This window comes from Ictidomys tridecemlineatus, chromosome 13 (genome assembly GCF_052094955.1).
Source record: "Ictidomys tridecemlineatus isolate mIctTri1 chromosome 13, mIctTri1.hap1, whole genome shotgun sequence".
Lineage (NCBI taxonomy): Eukaryota > Metazoa > Chordata > Mammalia > Rodentia > Sciuridae > Ictidomys > Ictidomys tridecemlineatus.
The window spans coordinates 43,736,863-43,757,661 of NC_135489.1; the positions used below are offsets into that span (position 1 = coordinate 43,736,863).

The 20,799-nt window shown below is 31.5% G+C and overlaps 1 protein-coding gene across 4 annotated transcripts in view; it reads left to right on the forward strand.

Annotated features, from left to right (window-relative positions):
- Positions 1-20,799, forward strand: part of Ss18 (SS18 subunit of BAF chromatin remodeling complex) — an 85,905-nt gene that overhangs the window by 56,623 nt on the left and 8,483 nt on the right. Inside the window, exons 6-10 of one of the 4 annotated variants that reach the window (XM_013360223.4) lie at positions 8,374-8,541; positions 9,171-9,275; positions 12,128-12,220; positions 12,930-13,052; positions 15,883-16,016. In XM_013360223.4, the coding sequence (XP_013215677.2) occupies positions 8,374-8,541; positions 9,171-9,275; positions 12,128-12,220; positions 12,930-13,052; positions 15,883-16,016 (623 nt within the window). Of the gene's footprint in view, positions 1-8,373; positions 8,542-9,170; positions 9,276-12,127; positions 12,907-12,929; positions 13,053-15,882; positions 16,017-20,799 lie in introns of those variants that run through there. The other 3 variants (XM_078030221.1, XM_078030220.1, XM_078030222.1) reach the window with 3 other exon arrangements.

Genomic DNA, 20,799 nt, shown 5'->3' on the forward strand with positions numbered 1-20,799 from the left:
GGTATTATTTTTTTTAATCTTTATTGAACATATATAAAATATATGAACAAAATGTTTGACTTATGTGAAATATATATATATTTTATATGCCCAAGAGCATTCTACTTCTGAACTACATCTCAGTCATTTACATTTGATTTTGAGACAGAGTCTTGCTAAGTCTCTGAGGCTTTCCTCCTGCTTCAGCACCCTGAGTTGCTGGGATTATAGTTGTGCACTGCTGGATCTACCAGTTTCTTAACTTTTATTTCTTTGATTGTTAGAGAAGATTCTGAACTTCTTCAGTTATTTGCCATTTGTGTGTTTTCTGTGAATTGCCTCTTCATGTTCTATATCGTGTGGTTTATACCTCCATTATTAATTTGAAGGAGTTCTTTATAGATTAAAGCTGTTCAAATTATATGAATTTCACATAAGTCAAACATTTTGTTCATTTTTAAGGTATGGCAGTTTAGTTTTTTGAAATGTTTTATTCCAGCAGAAGGATTCTGAAAATGATAATATTACTTTCATGGAAAAAAATATAGTTATTTCCTAATTGTAGAAGAATGTTGATTCTAAACTTTCAAAATTGTGGCCTAGATTTTAGTAATTATTGGTAAAATGCTTATTCAGCATGCTTATTAGTATATTAACAGGTCTGAGATTCCCTACAGGAAAGAAACCAATTTGATTTGGTTACCCTAAGTATGTTCACAATAGAACTTTTTCTTTTTTAGTGTTATTACTTAAAAAATTAAGAGTGTTGACTTAAGGGAGAAGTGAGTGTATTAAAAGCTATGGTATTAGAAGACATACATTATTTAACAAGTAGATAATAGGAAGGGAAAAACATCTGACGATTATTACCACATTTTAACATGGAAGCTTAGACTAAATAGGACTAGCTGGTAAGTTTGGAGGGAAGCCAAGAGATTATAGTTTCTTAGAAGCTAAGCTGATTTTAAAATCAGAATTGTGTGAGCAGGTGAGGTGAGGATTGAAAAATAACTTGGATTTTATGACAAAGATGGACAGTTTTATGGAGGGATTGGGGCAGAAGCCTGACTGACATGTTCATGAGAAAATTGAAAGAGAAAAAAAAATGGTAATAGTGAGTAAAGACAACTATTTCTAGTTATTTTTTGATACGGGAGGGGTAAAAAAGGTTTAATAGCCAGAAGAAGATATGTCAAGAAATATTTTTTAAAATCTGAGAAGATGTTAAGTCTTGTTTTATATGATAGGAATGATACATTAGAGGGGAAATTGATGATGCAGGAGAGAAAGATGAGGCACAATTGCAAGAGCCATTCATTTGAGTCAGTGTGAGGAGTTAGATGGCACAGTTCCTAGGACTACCCTTAGCTCTGAAGCTAACTGTGAAATTTTAGTCAATTGTGAAATTATAGGGGATGACCTCCTAGACTGGCCTTATTTCTGACACCAATTACAAGTTCAAGGGTTCCCTAAACCATCCTCTGGTTCAATCATGTTTTTGGAAGGATTCACAGAACTCACTGACTGCTGTTACACTCATAGATAGAATTTATTACAGAGAAAGTATACAGATTTACATTAGTTAAGGGAAGAAATGCATAGTGCGGAGCCCAGAAGTGGTACCCGATGCAGTGTTTACATTATTTGCTCCCGAAGCAGTCAGGATGCTTTCTCTCCTGGTATGGACATGTGATGATACAGAGTATTGCTAACCAGTAGGGTTCATCTGAGCCTTGATGTTAAAAGATTTTTTATTAGGGCTTTGTTATGTACGTTTAACTGATTGCCCACATGGTTGATCTCAGTCTCTAGGCATCATCCCTGCTCTATGAATCCATGTCAAAGTCCCGATTCAGGAGCTATAGGAATCCCCAATTGTTTGTGTGTGTTTGTGTGTGTGTGTTGTGTGTAATGTAATATACACATAATATACATACATCTTATTTAATGTAGTAATAAGTATTGTGATGTTATGTAACATAAAATAATTTCTTTTAGGGGTTGAAATTATAGGGGATGGTCCCTAATATTGGCCCTCACTTTTGTGAAATTATAGGGGATGGTTTCCAAGACTGGTCACACTTCTGCCTTGATGTTACTGAATATATATACTGAATATTAAGTATGACATAGAAAATTTAAAATGAAAAATATTTTAAATACTTCAGTAAATGTCATATTTGATCTCTAGTGTTTTGGTTGAATGAGAATTGTGTATACCTTCATTTCTTTTCACTGTTAAAATCAGTAAGTCTCTGAAATGCTGCTAATATTGCAAGTTTCTGTTACAAAGAATTTTAGGTTTATTATAGCCATTACATTGTAGTTCAGACTATATATTTTGTTTATACCTTTGAATCAGTATTGCCTATATTGAATGAATTTTTCAAGGTCATGATTTTTCCCCTATACATTTTTTCTAGTTATAAAATAATGTTTAATATGAAAAAACCTAAAAATACAAAAAAAATAGCCCAAAAAAAGGATGATCTCTAATTTTGATATGTAAGTTTTAAATTATTCCATAGATAAGTTTAGTTAAGTATAGTAGTCTGTACTTAGGCTATTTGTAGCAGCAAACTTATAGTTATTTAAATGTAATTATTTATAAATATTTGTTTATTTCCCCCTAGACTCTTCAGTTCTTAGAAATCAGGAACTGTGTTTTGTTTGTTCACTATTTGTCCTATTTGTTGATTGACTGATTAGCTAGATATGTATTCTCCTGCCATAACAAGTTAGAGAAATCAACTTCCTTCTTTGTTGTATTGTCATCTATCAGCTTTCATTCCAAGAATGAAACAAAGAAGGCCTTGTTAGTTAACTATCAGGTAAAATGGATAAATGAATAATATCAAAATCTTCTGGGTTTGGGAAATAAAATCTAAGTGAGTTTCACTTAAAACAGTAACTGAGCAGAATTCAGGTTCATTATTTTAAAACAAAGTTTTAAAATGGGTTCACAGGAAGTTGCAAAGATGAAATAGAGATGTTCTGTGTACCTTGGCCCCAGCTAGCTCTAGTTGCTGAAAACTCCTATTACTCTTTCCTCATTTCTTAATTTTGTTATTTTGAGAATATTGAATAGATGGAATTATACAGTGTTTGACCTTTTGAGATTGTTCACAGCATAATTAATACCTTTGGTTTTTTTCCAAATTGTTTCATACAGTAGCAGTTTATTTCTTTTTATTGTTGAGTAGTACTCCATGGTATGGATATACTACAGTTTGGCCTTTTATCTATTTTTTTTTTTTGTAGTTGTAGATGGACAGAATGCCTTTATTTTATTTGTTTATTTTTATGTGGTGCTGAGGATCGAACCCAGTGCTTCATGCATGTTAGGCAAGCACTCTTCCACTGAGCTACATTCCCAGACCCTGGCCTTTCATCTATTGAGGAACATTTTAGTTGCTTATAGTTTTGGGATTTTTACAAATAAAGATGCTATGTATAATCATATGTGTCCATGTTTTTTATTGGACATTAATTTTCATTTCTCTGAGAAATGTACCCAGGAAGTGTAATTGTCTTGAGTTGTAAAATACGTGCTTTACAAATTAAAAAATTTAATAAATATGAAAAGTCTTGCTTATTTGTAGTCTGTTCCTTCAGAATTTTTCTGGTTAGAATATTCTTTGCCAGATGGTTCATAATTTTATGACTTTCCTGCTCAGTAACAAAGCTAGGTATTCTAATGTAGCCCAGCTCCGTGGCTATCTGCTTGGGTAAGTTAGGGTCTTCACAACAGAGATACATGTGCCACATAAATGTAAATCTTTGGAACTCTTTTCAGTGAACAACAGATGTTTACCAGTGACTTAAAAAAAACAAAGAAACACTATTGTGTAAAACAGTTGAAACTATTTAAGATGAATCCTTTTAAGAAGAGTTATCTAAATAGCATAACCTTTTATTTTGCTGGATTTATTAATTCACTACACATCCTTTTCCCAGTTCTCAATCATGAGGAAGTTAAATATATAGTCTAACTCCCAGTCTAGTTTATAAAAAGCCCTGTGAATTAAAATTATGCCCTTGAGAAATTAATGATTTCTTAACTCAGCTTTATTGATATTTTGAGGTGGATAATTCTTTCTTGTGGGAACCTGTCCAGTGCATTATGGAATGTTTAGCAGTATTTCTTTCCTCTGCATACTAGATAACAATTGCACCCCGACCCCCCAGTTTTTTTTAAAAATCTTTTTCTCCCTTTTTATTGGCACATTATAATTATATATAACAGTGGGATTTGTTGTAATATATTCATACATGTAAACAATAAAACAGTATAATTTGTTCATTTTCATTCCCCAGTACATCCCCTGTTCTTCCCTCTTTGTTCCTCCCGGCTCCCCTTCTCCAACCCCAGAGTTGTGACAACTAAAACTCACCAGATTTTGCTAAATGTCCTCTGGAGGACAGATTCGTTTAAGGCTGAGAATCACAACTTTAAGGAACGGGGAATGTGAATAACTGCATGTAAGATGATCTGTGTCACTAAAGAAACAAATGATAACAAAACATTGATGATATTGTTCATAACTTTTAATACTTCTAATGAGAATTTCTGTAAAAATTTCATGTTATTAAAAAAGGAAAAAAAACCTCCCCCCGCCTTCTCCTATGGATTGAACCCAGGGGCATTTTACAACCGAGCTACATCTATCTCTAGTCCTTTTTATTTCTTATTTTGAGACAAGGTGTCGCTAAGTTGCTGAGGCTGGTTTCGAATTTATGATCCTCTGCTTCAGCCTCTCAAGTAGCTGAGATTACATGCTCCACTGCACCTAGTCAAAAAAGTTTGTATCACTTAATGAGTTGTTCTTTTTACTAACTAAAATGTATCATGGTTTTATTTTTCATTAGTTACTTAGGTAAGTAACCAGCTAAGTTTGTGCCTAGCTACTAAGTTTCTGGGATAATTGTGCATTTTCTTATTCAGCTTTTGTTCTTTTATCCTTGGTATTGTGTCCAAACATATGACTGTGAACTATTTAAAATTCTTGATGTGGACAGACGTATAATTTAGTTATGTAGAGAATCTTTTTTTTCATTTTAAATGACTGCTTAAACATATAATAGTGTAGCTACTTGAGTTTGCTAGAATACAGGAATTTTTCTCTTGTAAACCAACTATTAATACTATATTTGAGCTATAAATGGCTTATTTTGAGAATAATTGGTTAAGGAACAAGTAGTAAAATATGAATAGTAAATGATAAAATATGAAAATGAAAATAATGATTGTCAACAGTTTCCTTATAGAATCAATGTTGATTCTTATAATTATTGGTAAATTGAGGAAATTTCTTATATTTTAGGAAAATTAAGTTGATAATACCTGTTTTCGTAAGGTTTGGGGAGGATAAATAATATATATAAAGCTTTTAGCTTAGTTCATGGCTCTTAATAAGTGCTCATTTAATGTTAGTTATCATTTTTAATTATGTTGTTGAAATAATTCTTAGATTAATGAAACAATTTATAGAATTTTAGTGTGTTGGTTTGCATCTACAGATATGAATAAGTGAATATGTCAGAACATTTTTAAAAAATTATATTGTTTCAAAACTCTTCACAGATTAATTAAAACAATGTCTGTAAAATCTTTTTTCTTCTTGATCTATATAATTGTAAGTCATTGAGATTGTGGTAATTCCTGTCACATCTTTGTGCCACTTGGCTTTTGGCCCATCGTCTGGTATATAAGAAGTACTCAAATTTGATCCTCAGCTTACTCTTTTAAGAAAATTCTTTCTGACTCCGATAAAACTAAGTATTAACCATCTCAGTGGAATCAAGAATTTCAGTAATATAAAGTACAGTAATTTGAGCAATATTTTATGTTTTAAGATACGGTCATTATTTCTGTAGAATATCTAGAAGGGTATAAAACTCAAAATGGAAGTAAATAACTTGGTAATTTTTTGTTTTATGTCCTTGTAAAAAGTATATTAGTAATTAAGATATTAGTAAGAGCCTTCATATATTATACTTTGTAGTACATCTTAACATCAAAATGGTTTAAGGAAAATATAAGGAATATCCCTTAAGCATATAATAACATAATGCTGTTATTCACAGAAAATGGTTATTTATAATAGACTCATTTTGTAGTTTTATTTTACTCTATACTGTACATTTTTGAAACTTACTTTGGGGTAGTCTTTTGAGATTTAGCTCTTATTTTCATTAGTGTCTCAGGAGATGATACTCACACATTACCACTGTAGCATATTTCTTTATCATAAAGAAAATGTTTCCTAAACAATCAGAATTGAAGTTATAAAATCATAATTTTTTATCTTTAGTGGGTAAGTCTTCAAGGAAACAATGGAAAGTACGTTTTTATAGAAGAGCAAGCCTGTTCATTCTCTCTCTGATTTTAGGCTTGATCCTGAATGATGTTAGGATCCTCAGAAGGAGGAAAGTGACTGAGAATAAGGGAAGGGTGGTAATTGAGCTCTTTGGGATTGGAATTGGTGATGGTCCCAAAAGGTAAAGCACAAGCAGCATGGTCTTTGCTGTCTAGAGCTTAAGCTAGAATTACTTTTCTCCTTTAGAGCAAAGCTTAGAATTTTATTATGTATCTTTTTGGATCTCTCCCCCCCCCCCGCCCCAGTTATTATGGTTTTTCTTTTAATTTTTGTTTCAATGCATAGAGCATACACTAGTTGTATTGCTACTTTCAGTTAAGGCAAGAGGTTTTCAGACAGTGTTGGAGAAGAAAGACACAGCAAAACCTTCATTTCCTGAAGATAAATTACACAAATAATCAGGTTGCCTATTATACTGTGACTCTTAGTTTCAGTACTTAATTATATATAAAATATACTTGAAATTGTAACCTCAGTTAAGCTCATTATGGTCTTAGAACTTTTTTTTTCTGGATGCAATACCTTTATTTTATTTATTTATTTATCTGTGGTGCTGAGGATCAAACCCAGTGCCTCACACATACTAGGCAAGCGCTCTACCACTGAGCCACAACCCCAGCCCTAGAACTTTTTTACAGCAAAACTTGTTTCTGAACTACAGACTAAATATAGCTTATTTTTTAGTAGAGCTAATGAAAAATAGTGGAACAGGTATATGCTTTGAAATCAGATTTGAGATTTGTCTTAATCCCAACTAGTATCTATTGGTTATATAATCTTGATCTTTGGATTTCTTGGCTGAAAACTTGAAATAAAAAAAAAAAACAACTTGGGATTGTTCTCTGGTAGTTAGTTGTTAGGGGTTTATAGGAAATGAATGTGAAAGCATGTAACTGGCAGTATAGCTGTGCATTAAATGTTAAGTTTTCTTCCTCTCTACTCTCACTGAGCTACTTAGTTCCTATTATTAAGAGTTTATTTCCTTGTTGAAAGAAGGGCCTGGAGTAACTTTTGAAAAGACTTATTTTACAATGATAAAATTAAAAGGAAAAGAAGAATTTAGAAAAAAAAGTAGAATAAGATGAATAGGAGAAAAACATTAGCTTTGAGAGAGCATTCCTTTGGATAAAATATTTCTTTACTTAGAAAGTATTCCTGCTTACTTTGTTACTATTATGATAGGTCAGTAATACTTTTAAAGAGGTGATTTTGCTTTGCATTGTTTTCGGTTGTTTATTTAAATAATTGAATGATGAGCTCTTGGCTCTTCTAGGCAGGTTTTCCTGTAAAACTTTTCCAGGCTCTTGATTGTTTCTTTGCCTTTTATACTTTCTTCTTAAATTGTCCCCAAGACAGTCAAGGGGGGTTTATTTGTAGCTGTATAAACAGTAGACTGGCAGTGACTCAGGAGGCTGAAGCAAGAGGATTGCAAATTCAAGACCAGCCTCAGCAATTTAGTGAGGCCCTATCTCAAAATAAAAGAACTGGGGATATGGCTCCAGTGGTAAAGTGCCCCTGGGTTCAGTCCCCAGTCCTAAAATTAAATTTATGAAATTCTACTGATGTATTTGCAGATGTTTGTATAATTACCTTTTCTGTCATTATTAAGTGGCTATTCAAAATAAAACAAAATAGAAATCCAGGAATTTGATTTCTTTCCCTTTGTTTGACTACTGACTTGTGTATTTCTAAAAAGGTGGTATAGGTAAATATTAGGTAGAACATGGAAAATATATACATTCAAGATATTCATATATTTTATCTTTTTTGTCTTTATTTATTTATTTTTTGAATGACTAGAATACTGCTCTAGGGGTCAACTACCATATATTGGTTGTTTATATCCTTATTTATAGGGTTTTTTAAGGTGTGGGAGCTTTAATTCAAAGATTTGCTTTTAAGTTGATTTTATTATGTTTATTATAAATTTTGTATTATAAACAGAATCTTATAATTCTCTGAAGATGTTAAAATTCTGTGCAAAAAAAATTATGTGCATAATGTTTATTTTCAGGTCCAATGATGCATCAGCAGCCCCCTTCTCAGCAATACAATATGCCACAAGGAGGTGGGCAGCATTACCAAGGACAGCAGCCACCCATGGGAATGATGGGTCAAGTTAACCAAGGCAATCATATGATGGGTCAGAGACAGATTCCTCCCTATAGACCACCTCAACAGGGTAAGATTACATTTGGAAAATTTCCTGCTTAATATTAATAACAGTAATTGAAAGCTTTCAGTTTAGTGAACTTTTTGTCTAGGCATAGTCGGGGTTTTTTGTTGTTATTCCCCCACCTCCAAAGACAGTGGATATAGTAGGTATGAAGGGTCCTCAGAGTCATTAAATAAATAGGAACTTCCTGATACACAGGTTTCTCTTATCCTAAAATTTTTATATCAAAAACTTGCTAATTTGCATTAGGAAATACTGTTTTCTCTTTTAGAAGTTTAGAATATATGGCTAGGAACAAGCCCAATTTTATCTTGATGTGCTCTAATATCAAAATGAAAAGGAAATTAATCTTCTACCAAGTTGAACCTATTTTTAAGAACTTAGTATTTGTTTTTTCTGAGTTGTTTTGTTTGATATTGCATGTGTGGTCTTAACGTTAATTTTAATAAATGTGGTATGTAGAATTGCTGTGTTTCTATGTGTGTGTGTATATATGAATAATTAAAAGTACCAGAAATGCCAAAGTGTTGGAGGGGAATCTGCATCTGAAAAATAATCTCTCATTACATCAGAATAGAAAGCCTTTGATGACAGAGAACGAATTATTTACATCTTGACTGGTTGTGGTTTTTCAGGCCCACCACAGCAGTACTCAGGCCAGGAAGACTATTATGGGGACCAATACAGTCATGGTGGACAAGGTCCTCCAGAAGGCATGAACCAGCAATATTACCCTGATGGTAATCTCTCCTAACGTTAACCTTCCCATTTTCTATCCCTGCCCTACATTAATGTAGACAGTGAAGATGAAGAAACTATCAATTTGTTTCTTCTGAATTTAGAAACACTTTAGTAATTTAAGTATTAGTTTATAATCTAATTCAAAGTATATTTTGAGTAGCTATTCCATTAGTACCATCAGGAATCACATTCTGTCATTGGAATCCTTTTCGTATATAAGAGGATCCTTTCATATCTGTGATTGCTCATTTGAACTGAAGCGAATGTTATTGATTTACTTTTTTTTAAATAACAGCTTTATCAAGATACAATTCACATACTATAAAATTCAGCTATTGGTTTACTTTTATACATTGTATAAATACATGGAGAATATAGTTCAGTTAACATAGAGTACTTCTCAAAGAACAGTGTTCTGTTGTGTACATTAGTGTTGGATTTGAGAAGAATTAGGGGGACTATACTCTATCACAGGATATATAGATTTGTATAGATTTAGTAGAATAAGCAAGATAATTTAGAAACCAGATTTTTAGTTATTCAGCTTAGTGGGTTTCTTTTGTTTTTAAAGAGGGAAGGTAGATTGTGAAAAAATAATTAGTAAAGAAGATCACATTTTAAGAAAATCTAATTAGTAATAATAAAAGTATACAAGTAGGTTTTCACTGTGCAGTTTTAAAAATATTTCTTTGTTTGAAAATTCTTACAATGTAATTTTGAAGAAAAAATAATCCAAATCTGTAAGAGATGATAAATTAAGATGTAGTCATATTATAAAATAATTTGTCTTATTATGAAATGATTTCCCAGAAAATTCATTCATAGTAAACTCCTTTGGCATATTTAAGTTACTTAGTAGAGAAACTGAGAATTTTAAAGCTAAAGTGTCAGGAGCTGTTGACTAGATACTAATGTAAGCTAGCAAGAAGATATAATTTGGTGTATTTGAAAAATTGTTTCACAAAAAATGGTTTGGGAATATTCAAATGTTAGAGCACGGAGTATATTTAACTATATTCTTCTTTCTGTAATTAGATATTCTTATAAAATTTAGTTCAGATTTTAACAACTTGAAATACAATTAGGGAAACTTAAAGTGTTTGAATATAAAGAAAGGTACATTGGTACTCTAAAGACACTGATTTTTACCACAGAGGCTCTAAATATACAGAAAGGGCAATCATCTATAATAGTTACATCATTAAATGTTTATTAGTGATAATGACATATATGGATTATTCTTGTTTAGAGAATGATGTATTTTTCGATCTCAGATTTTTCTTGCCATGAATTATTTAGAAAGTTGGCTTTTTTATTTTTTATTTCATATGTACACATCGTATTTAGCTTTTTCTAAAAAAAACTTAGTAATTTTAGTATGGACTATAGATTTTTAAAGAGTTGAAATCTACTTTGTTAAGTTATATTGTTGAAATTAATGATTATTTTATTTGTTTAATTTTTAAATGATTTAGTTGAACTTTGGGTCCTAATTATTTCCTGAAATGTAAAATTTGCCTTATTATAGATATGACCTTTCTATTCAAAATAGATAGGTATATTATTTTTGTAAATATCAAAACCTTAAGGTTATTGTACTTTTTTATTACATTAGTGGATTTTTATTTGTACAGTATCATTTTTGCATTAATGTATATAAGTATGTCTTGATATATGCATAAATATTCCACTTATAGCAACAATTATTTTCTTAAACAGCATTAGATATTTTTTTCCCCATGTCCAGATAGTAACATAGATGAAGAGTTGGCAAACTTTTTCTGCAAAGGGCCAGATAATAAATTTTTTAGTCTGTGTAGGACATATTGTCTTGGTCTCAACCACTGAATCCTTACTTTTTCAGTTTGACATAGTCCTTAAATGAATGGCCATGACTATATATCAATAAAACTTTATTTACAAAAACAGGCCACTGGCTATATAAAGCCTACAGGACACAGTTTGCCTACCTTTGATATAGATAATTACGTAGTGGTTTGGGAATATTCAAATGTTAGAGCACTGAGTATAATATTTATTCATTAACCATATTCTTTCTTCTATAATTAGACATTCTTGTAAAATTCAGTTCAGATTTTAGCAACTTGAAAAGTCATTTTCTACAATTAGTGAAATTTATTTTAAGGATGAAAATAGAATCTAGTTATCTTACAGGTGAAATTTATTATTTCTTAAAATTGAAGGTGTACCCTAGCATTTAACACTGTTAATTTTAAGAAGGTATATGTTTATGATACTCCAGAAATATTTTCTAAAGACTTCTAAAGTGGCACCATTAATAAATATATTTTGCACCTGAAAACACTTTGAGATTATGTGAGAAAATGTTAAGAGTGTGAAAAAATTGTTTCAGTTTCTTTCAGGGGAAAAAAAGTTATGGAGCTCTTTTATATTTTGCATTGGTTTTAGCATATGCTGTGGAATTGGAGACCAGCAGAACAGGTGTTTTACAAAATATGATAATTGCTTCTTTTGTTCATTCTAATTTAATTCAAGTTATTTACATGTGAAAGGCCTGAATGCTTTCATTCTCTTTAAAAAAAAAAAAAAGAAGATAAAGTTTTTCCCTCCTCAATGAGGAATATCAGAGTCAAGTCTATAAGTGTAATGTTTCTAAAACTACTGCTTTTTGCTTTAAAAAAAATTGCACGTTATCTCAATATGAAAACAGTCACATTTGTAAATATTTGGCTAATGCAATTGAAATTATTTTTTATGTATTTCCATTTCTTTTTCTTTTTTTCAATTTTATCTGAAAGTTTAAATATTTTTAGGGTTTTCACTCAGTGGCCATTAACGTTTCTTCCTGTCTCTTGTCGAATTGATGTAGGTCATAATGATTACGGTTATCAGCAACCGTCGTATCCTGAACAAGGCTACGATAGGCCTTATGAGGATTCCTCACAACATTACTACGAAGGAGGTATCTATATACCTTCACACACATACATATATATCCCCTTCTACAGGAATGAAAATTCTTGCATAAGACAATTTCTACCCATGCAAAGCTCTTGTAGAATACTAGTTGCTGGCTGTCTTAAAAGTTACAGGGAGCCCAAAACAATCAAAATAATTTCCTTACAAATATTTAAAATGTATAACCATGACTTGCCATTTCTAACAACAATAAAAAGACTAAAACATTTAAAAATAATTTTTTCCTCAGTGGAAATTTTCTATTTGAACATAAATCCATCAATCCAATTTTTTTTTCCTCGTGTGTGTTTACATATGTATAATTTTACATATAAGTATAGTGCCTTTAGGAAACAGCTTGCTGATCTTGTGTAGCTAGTGTGTGCTCTTGTAGCTGTCTTTAATTTTGTCTTTTTTATTTTATTTAGCATAGTCATGATCTTATGACTGTGATGTTCCAGTAAATGTAATGCTCGTATGGCAGAGACGCTGAAAATGCTGCAGTTCAACCTTGCAAAATTGGCTTTAACTGCAGTTTGTTTGGCCGAAATCCTTCTGTTTGGTTTGAGTTTTTCTTTGTTTTGTTAACTTTTAAAAATCAATATGGCATTTTATTTTGTTCTTGTGTTGTTGGCTATGCATCTTAGAGGGAAAAAGTTAATTCAGCAAACTTCTCAGTGTTTTTTTTTTCCTCTTCTCCAATTATCCTTTAGGAAATTCACAATATGGCCAACAACAGGATGCTTACCAGGGACCCCCTCCACAACAAGGATATCCACCCCAGCAGCAGCAGTACCCAGGGCAGCAGGGCTACCCAGGACAGCAGCAGGGCTATGGTAATAACTTCTAGCAATTTTTATTCCCCCATCCCAATGTGATGATTTCTGTTTTGAAATATGAAAGTGGAGATATTTAACATTTAGTTTTATAAGAATTAGTTTTTAAAATTCATAGGTTTAGCCTACTCTCCTATTAGAGCATTTGTTTAAAATATTCCTCTTTGATAATAATAATAATCCAAAAATCACAAACTAAAGGTAGTTCATTGACCAAAGTTAAGATGTATAGTCATTTAAAAGACAAGAAAAAGGAATTCTCAGACCTAGTTGGTATTCATGACCAGCCAATAACTTTGTATGTGTTTGGAAAACTAATGATTGGGATTAGAATTAACTATATGTACATAACTTGCTTAGCAAATTTGTTTTTAAAAAAGAATAACTGCTAACTACAAAAAATAACATTGAGCTGGGTATGATGGTGCATGCCTGTAAGCCCAGCGGTTCAGTGAGCTGAGGCAGGAGGATCGTGAATTCATTATTAGCATCAATAACTTAGTGAGGCCCTGTATCAAAATAGAATAGAAAAAAGTGGGGCTGGGAATGTTTCTTAATTGGTTAAGTTCCTCTAGATTAAATTTCTGGTTCCAAAAATATATAAGTAGTACTGAATGATGGGGACTTGCTATCTCAGTCTTAAATTTTAGGCTACTATAGTCATTTTAGAAAATAAGGTTTAATAACATAGAAGTAGCTGCTTTTTAATACTAATACCACCTCTTGCTAAGTTGGTCTCTTTTTCACATCAGTCATAACTTACTGTTTATAGTAATTGATTTAAGCCCTGCTATTCCTATTGGCACCTTTGTCTACATATGATAGAAAACCTAAAAATCCAAGGTCAGGATGAAATTCTCTTGCCCTTTCAACATAAACATTAGAACTGATATTGGGAATCAGGTATATTCCTAAAGAAGAGAAGCTGTGGTTCCTTGATTCTAGACCTGTCTTTAGAACTATTCCATGCATTTATTATTTTTATTTAACAAAGAAGTTTGGCATGATGCCTCGAACCTGTAATTTCAGTGACTCAGGAGGCTGAAGCAGGAGGATTACAAATTCAATACCAGCCTTAGCAACTTAGTGAGAACCCTGTCTCAAAATAAAAAATAAAAAGGGGTGGGAATGTAGCTCAGTAGTAAAGAGGACCTGGGTTCAATCCCTAGTACAAAACAAACAAAATGACAACAAATAAACAAAGGATCTTGCTTACCCCTCCCCTTCATGACTATTTAAATAGTGTTTGTATTTGGAATAAATAGAATATTCTGATTTTATTGCATTTGCATAAGAACAAATGTGATGTGACTTAATCAGGCAAATTCATTGACTTAGGAGAAACATAATCCTCATTCAGAAGAGAGGGTTAAAGAAACGTTAATTGATTTAGTAGAAAATTTAGAGTTTTAATAAATGACGATATAGTAAAAGATGATTGGATTTATTTAAAATTGGAAATTTATTGTTTTCTTTTGACACTTTCTTCTGTAGTCATTGTTTTTATGCCTGGTTTTGAATGACTGGAAGAAAACATTGAAGTGTCAAAGCTTTTAGCTTATGCTTTATAAAGCATTCTTTACAGTAGATAAGAGTAGAATTTCTAAAATACGCAGATTTGTTTAGCACACCAAATCAATTCCTTGCTATCTCTGGAACTTGAAATCATTTTTGTGGGTTAAGTATAAAAAGTGATTGATTCTCAGACTAACCTTTTTTTAAAAAAATTATAGCATTAAAATTATGCATAATATTTGGGTTCATTTTGACAAGATAAGACATGCAAGGATTTTTATTTTATTCTCCATTCTTCTCCCTTCCCCTTTTCTTTTCCATTCTCCTATTTTCTCTCTCCTCTGTTGAACTTCCTTTCACTACTTTATTTATTTTTGATTGGCATTTTCTACATATATACACAAGTAAAATTCTTTTTGGTACATTTATATATGTATATAACAGGCTATTGTTAAACTCCTTCCATATTTCTACTCCTTTTCCTCCTTTCCTCCCTCCCTCCTGTTCTCCTTCTATTCTACTGATTACCATATATCTTTCTGATATCCAATCTCATTCTCTGCCATCTTCCTTCCCTTATTTTGCTCTAGCTTTAACACATGAGGAAATATTCTGCTCTTGATTTTCTTAATCTCAACTTATTTCACTTAGCTTGATTTCCTCCATTTCCATTCATTTACCAGCAAATGGCATTATTTCATTCTTCTTTATGGCTTAGTAGAACTCCATTTTTCAGAGTAACTTTTGAATCAAGTTTTTTCATATTCAACCTGTGACTTTTCAGATTTTTAGTTTCTGTTTTAAAACACTGTCATAATAAGTTTACTGATATAGAGTATAGCCATAGGATTCCTTTGGTGATGGCATATGTTAATCTGGAGTTATAAATATATCAATGCTTGGTCTATATTTTGAAATTATTTCATAATTTTTCTTTGAATCTACATTTTTTTCTTTTGTTTCTTGCTTGCTTGCAGTTAACTTTCCAGTTACAAATTATAAATTTTCAGTGTGTAAATTAATTTTGTTATTATACTTCATTATTCCTTGAGTATTTCTTCCCCATTTTATTTTATACATTTACTAATATCTAGGACATAACACAAAATAGTTTTTATTGAAGCAGCATTAGAGTATTTTCACTCTTACAACCATTGAATTTTATTTCACAAAGCATTTTGGAAAAATCTTGGTACCAAACTTTCCTTTGTAGTTTAGATATGAAAATATAGTAACATCTAATTTAAAACCCTTCTCAAATTCTAGAAACTTATTGTATTTTTGCCTAGACTTGTCTTTGTGAATTATTTTATAGGTCCTTCACAGGGTGGTCCAGGTCCTCAGTATCCTAACTATCCACAAGGACAGGGTCAGCAGTATGGGGGTTATAGACCAACACAACCTGGACCACCCCAGCCACCCCAACAGAGGCCTTATGGATATGACCAGGTAAGTTATTGGGCCAGCTGTGGAACTGTCACCTTGTTTGTTCATTGTTGATTGAGTATTTTTCACTTGAAAGTTCATATTTTCTTCTTTTGTTTCTGGGACATTTTGTAAGTAAAAAATAAGTATGTTACTTTTAAGTCTCTTTCATAGAAAGCTAGTATAGTTGATCATAGTCACTCTGACATGTAAAACACATCTTGAAATATGGCAATGGTATATTCTCATTCTCTCTCTCTCTCTCTCTCTCTCTCTCTCTCTTCTCTATTTTATCCTTAGGCACACTTAATATAGGTATTTCTTCCTCATGTTTATTGGTGAAAACTTTGCATTGACTTGGTGAGATTTGAAATCCACCTGTGTTGTTGCTTTTATTAGCTCCCCACTTAATTTCTCATGCTTCTAGAAGTTGTATGGTTTTAGATTTTACCTTTAAGTCTATGATCCAATTTTGAGTTAATTTATTGATACATTACAGAATATGAATTGAAGATTGGTGTGTTTTCTTTTCTACATAGCTAATGTTCTCAGCTATTGAGGACTCTTTTTTCTACTGAGTTATCTTTTTACTTTTACTGAAAATCAGTAAATATCTCTATTTCATAAATATCTCTATTTCTGTTTTATTGAGCTATTTTCATTTCAATCCATACTGTCTTTATTGTTTTATAATAGTCTTGAAATCACATAGTCTAGTTTTCCAACTTATTCTTTTTTCAAAATTGTTTCATCACTGTAGATTCTTTGTATTTCATATAAATTTTATAATGAATTTGTTAATTTCTACACAAAGCCTACTTGCATTTTGATTGGAATGTTCTTGAGTCTGGAGATAATTTGGGGAAGATTGCAATGATATCAGTGAGTGTTTCAACATACGAAAACGACATATTCCTTAAAAAAAATATCTTTTCAACAGAACTACTGTTTTCAGTGTATAGACGTTAACATATCATTTGGCAGAATTATCCCATAATTCTGCTGTTGTAAATTTTTTAAACATTCCAATTTCCAGTTGGTTGCTAGTATATAAACATAATTTATTTTTGTATATTGACATTTTATCAGAACTGTAACCTTATTAGTGTCATTTGTTATATCTGTAGTTTTTTTTTTGTAGATTACATCACATTTTCTATATAGAAATATTGTCTTACTTCTTTTTTTCCAAACAGAATGTTGCCCCCACCTATCCCTCCCATCTTCCCTGCCTCAACTACAGTTTTAAGTAAAAATATTTAGAGTGGACATTTTTTGTCTTGTTTCTGATCTCAGGTAGGAGGTGATCAGTTCTTCATTCTTATGTAAGGCTTTTTTTTTGGTGGATATCTTTTATCAGGTGTGGTATTCCTAGTTTGCTGAGAATTTTGGGGGATTGTGATTTTCTTTTTTTAGTTTGTAAATATATTGAATAACATTGTTTTATCTTCAAATGTTAAATCAACTTTCCTATTTGAGATATACTCTTATTTGGTCATTGTCCTTATTTGGTGTTATCCTTTCACATATTGGATTTGATTAGCTAAAATTTTGTTTAAAATTTTTCCACCTATTTTCATGAGGAAGATTGTATTCAAGTTTTCTTTCCTTATAATGTCTTTGGTTTTGTTATGAAGATCAAGTATTAGTCTATAATAGAGTGATTTGGGAAGAATTCTCCTTCTACATTTTTCTAGCAGAATTAGCAGAAAATTGATAATATTCTTTTTAAAATACTTGGTACAATTTGCCGGTGACTTGGGCTTGGAGATTCTTTGTTAAAAAGTTTTAAATTACAAATTTAATTTCTTTATTAATTATAGGAATGTTTAGGTTTTCTATTTTTCCTTGGGGAACTGTTTTTCTAGAAATTTGTTTATTTATATATGCCATTGAATAATTTCTTCATTAATCCTTTTTAAAAGATTTTTTTTTTAGTTGTAGGTGGACACAATACTTTTATTATTTATTTATTTATATGTGGTGCTGAGGATCGAACCCAGTGCTTCACGCATTAGGCGTGTGTTCTACCACTGAACCACAACCCTAGTCCCTTTATTAATCCTCTTACTAGCTCTAGAATTTATAGTGATAGTACATCTCTCATTTCTGATGCTGGTAATTTTTATCTTTCTTTTTTTACCTTGGTTATTTGTCTGGTTTTTATCTACTTCATTGATTTTTGAGTTAGCTGTTGGTTTATTTTATTTTGCCCATTTACTCTTCTGTTTTCTGTTTCTTTCTACCAGATCTTTATTATTACTTCTGCTTACTAAAGTTTCATTTGCTTTTATTTTTCTACTTTCTTAAGAAGGGAGCTGCAGCTTCATTGATTTAGGACCTTTCTAATCTAAGTGTTTGATTCCATATAAGTGCTCTGAAGCTGCATTACACAGTTTTTATGTGATCTGTTCTCATTTTCAGTAAGTTTGAACTACATTCTGATTTACTTTTGATTTCTTTTTTGACCCAAGTTATTTAGAAGTTTATGACTTAATTTTTAAATATTTAGAGATTTTCCAGATTAATTTTTAAAGTTATTGATTTCTAATTTAATTTTGTAATTATAATAGAACATAGTTGCTGTGGCTTGAATTATTTTTTGTTTATTTAGATCTATTTTATGGCCCAGAATGTGGTCTGTGAGGGTATTCTATAAATGTCAATTAGATCAGGTTGGTTGATAATATTGTTTTGTTACTGGGGATTAAACCTAGGGACACTGTATCAACTGAGCAGCATCCCCAGTCCCTATCTCCATTTTTTTCTTTTCTTTTTTCTTCTTTTTGAGACAGGATCTCCCTAGATTGCCCACAGTGGGCTCAAATTTGTTATCTTCTTGTTTCATTGTCCTATACCTGGGATTGGAGGCATGCACCACAACACCTGTCTGTAGTAAGTCTAGGTAATAGGTGATTTTTTTTTTTACACATTGAGGAAGGAATATTAAATATTTGTCTACAGCAATACATTTTTCTATTTCTCCTTTAGTGTTGTCCAGTTTTGCTTCATGTATTTTGCCTCTACATTTTTTTTAGAGAGAGAGAGAAAATTTTTTAGTATTTATTTTTCAGTTTTTAGGTGGACACAATGTCTTTATTTTATTTATTTATTTTAAAGAGAGAGAGAGAATTTTTCTTTTAATATTTATTTTTAAGTTTTCGGTGGACACAACATCTTTATTTTATTTTATGTGGTGGTGAGGATTGAATCCAGCGTCTCACGCATGCCAGGCAAACGTGTTACCACATTAGCCACATCCCCAGTCCTTGGCTCTACATTTTTAAGGCACATAAATCTTTAGAAGTTTTAGTTTTCCTGATGAATTTATTTCACATTGTTGGTATGGCTAGGTGTATCATCTTTATTATTTTTTCCCCTATTTGTCACATCTGATTTTTGTTCTCTTTTTCTTATTTTGATTTTTTTCCTTTTTTTAAAGAATAAGCTTTATATAAATATATTCACGTAACATACAGTTCACCATTTTAAAGTGTACTATTGCCAGGCGTGTGGTGGATGCCTGTAATCCCAGCGGCCCCAGAGACTGAGGCAGGAGGGTCTCGAGTTCAAAGCCAGCCTCAGCAACAGAGAGGCACTAAGCAACTCAGTGAGACCCTGTCTCTAAATAAAATACAAAATAGGGCTGGGGATGTGACTCAGTGGTCAAGTGCCCTGAGTTCAATTCATAGTACCCCTGGCCCCAAGTGTTATTCAGTGTTTTATAGTATATCCACAAAGTTCTACAGCCATCACCACTATTTTCAGTTTAGACATTTCACCACCTAAGAAAGAAACTATACTCATTAATAGTCACTCATTTCTCCCTAAATACTCACCCTCAGGCAATAGCTAGTTTGCTTTTTTTCTCTTTGAATTTGCTTATTCTGTACCTTTAAGAAAAAAGGAATCATATAGTAAGTGGTATTTTATGACTAGCATTTTGTTTTCTTTCATTTAGCATAATGTTTTCAGTGTTTGTCCATGTAGTCATTTCAAGTGAAAATAAACCACTTTATGTATTATGGTATAAGAGCCTTAGAATGGCTTACTTTTATTTCTTTTTTTCTCAACCTTCATGTTAGTGTTACAAATTTTACTTATACAAATATTATAAACCCTACACTATATGGGATTTAATTTTTAAAAATCATCCTTTAAAGTTATTTAAAGAATAAAGAAAAAAATGTTATACCTACATCTTAACCTACATAGTTCCTGTTTCTTATACTCTTCATTCCCATGTGTACATACATATGTACCTGGTATCATTTTATTTTGCCTGAAGAACTCCTTTACCATTTCATGAAATAGACATCATCTGGTGATAAATTCTTGCAGCTTTTGTACAGTTAAAAAAATATTTTTTTATCTTCGTTTTTGAAAGATATCAACTGTGGGTATAGAATCCTAGGTTGACAGATTTTTTTTCTTTTTCTTTTTTTTTTCCACAATACCTTTATTTCATTTATTTGTTTGTTTGTTTATTTTTATGTGGTGCTGAGGATTGAACCCAGGGCTTTGCATGTGCTAGGTGAGTGCTCTACTACTGAGCCACAACCCCAGCTCCTAATTTTTTTCTTTTCATACTTTAAAAATGTTTCTCTACTGTCATCTTCTTTATTTTGTTTCCAAGGAGACATTTGCTATTATTCTTTGTCTTAGTGTGTCTTTTTCTTCCCCAGCTGCTTTATAAGGTTTTTCCCTTTATCAAATTGTTTGACTGTAAATTTTTCTCTTCTGCACATTGTAATTAGAGAATTCTTTGTATAGATTTCTTCATGTTTATAATGCTTAGGATTTGTTG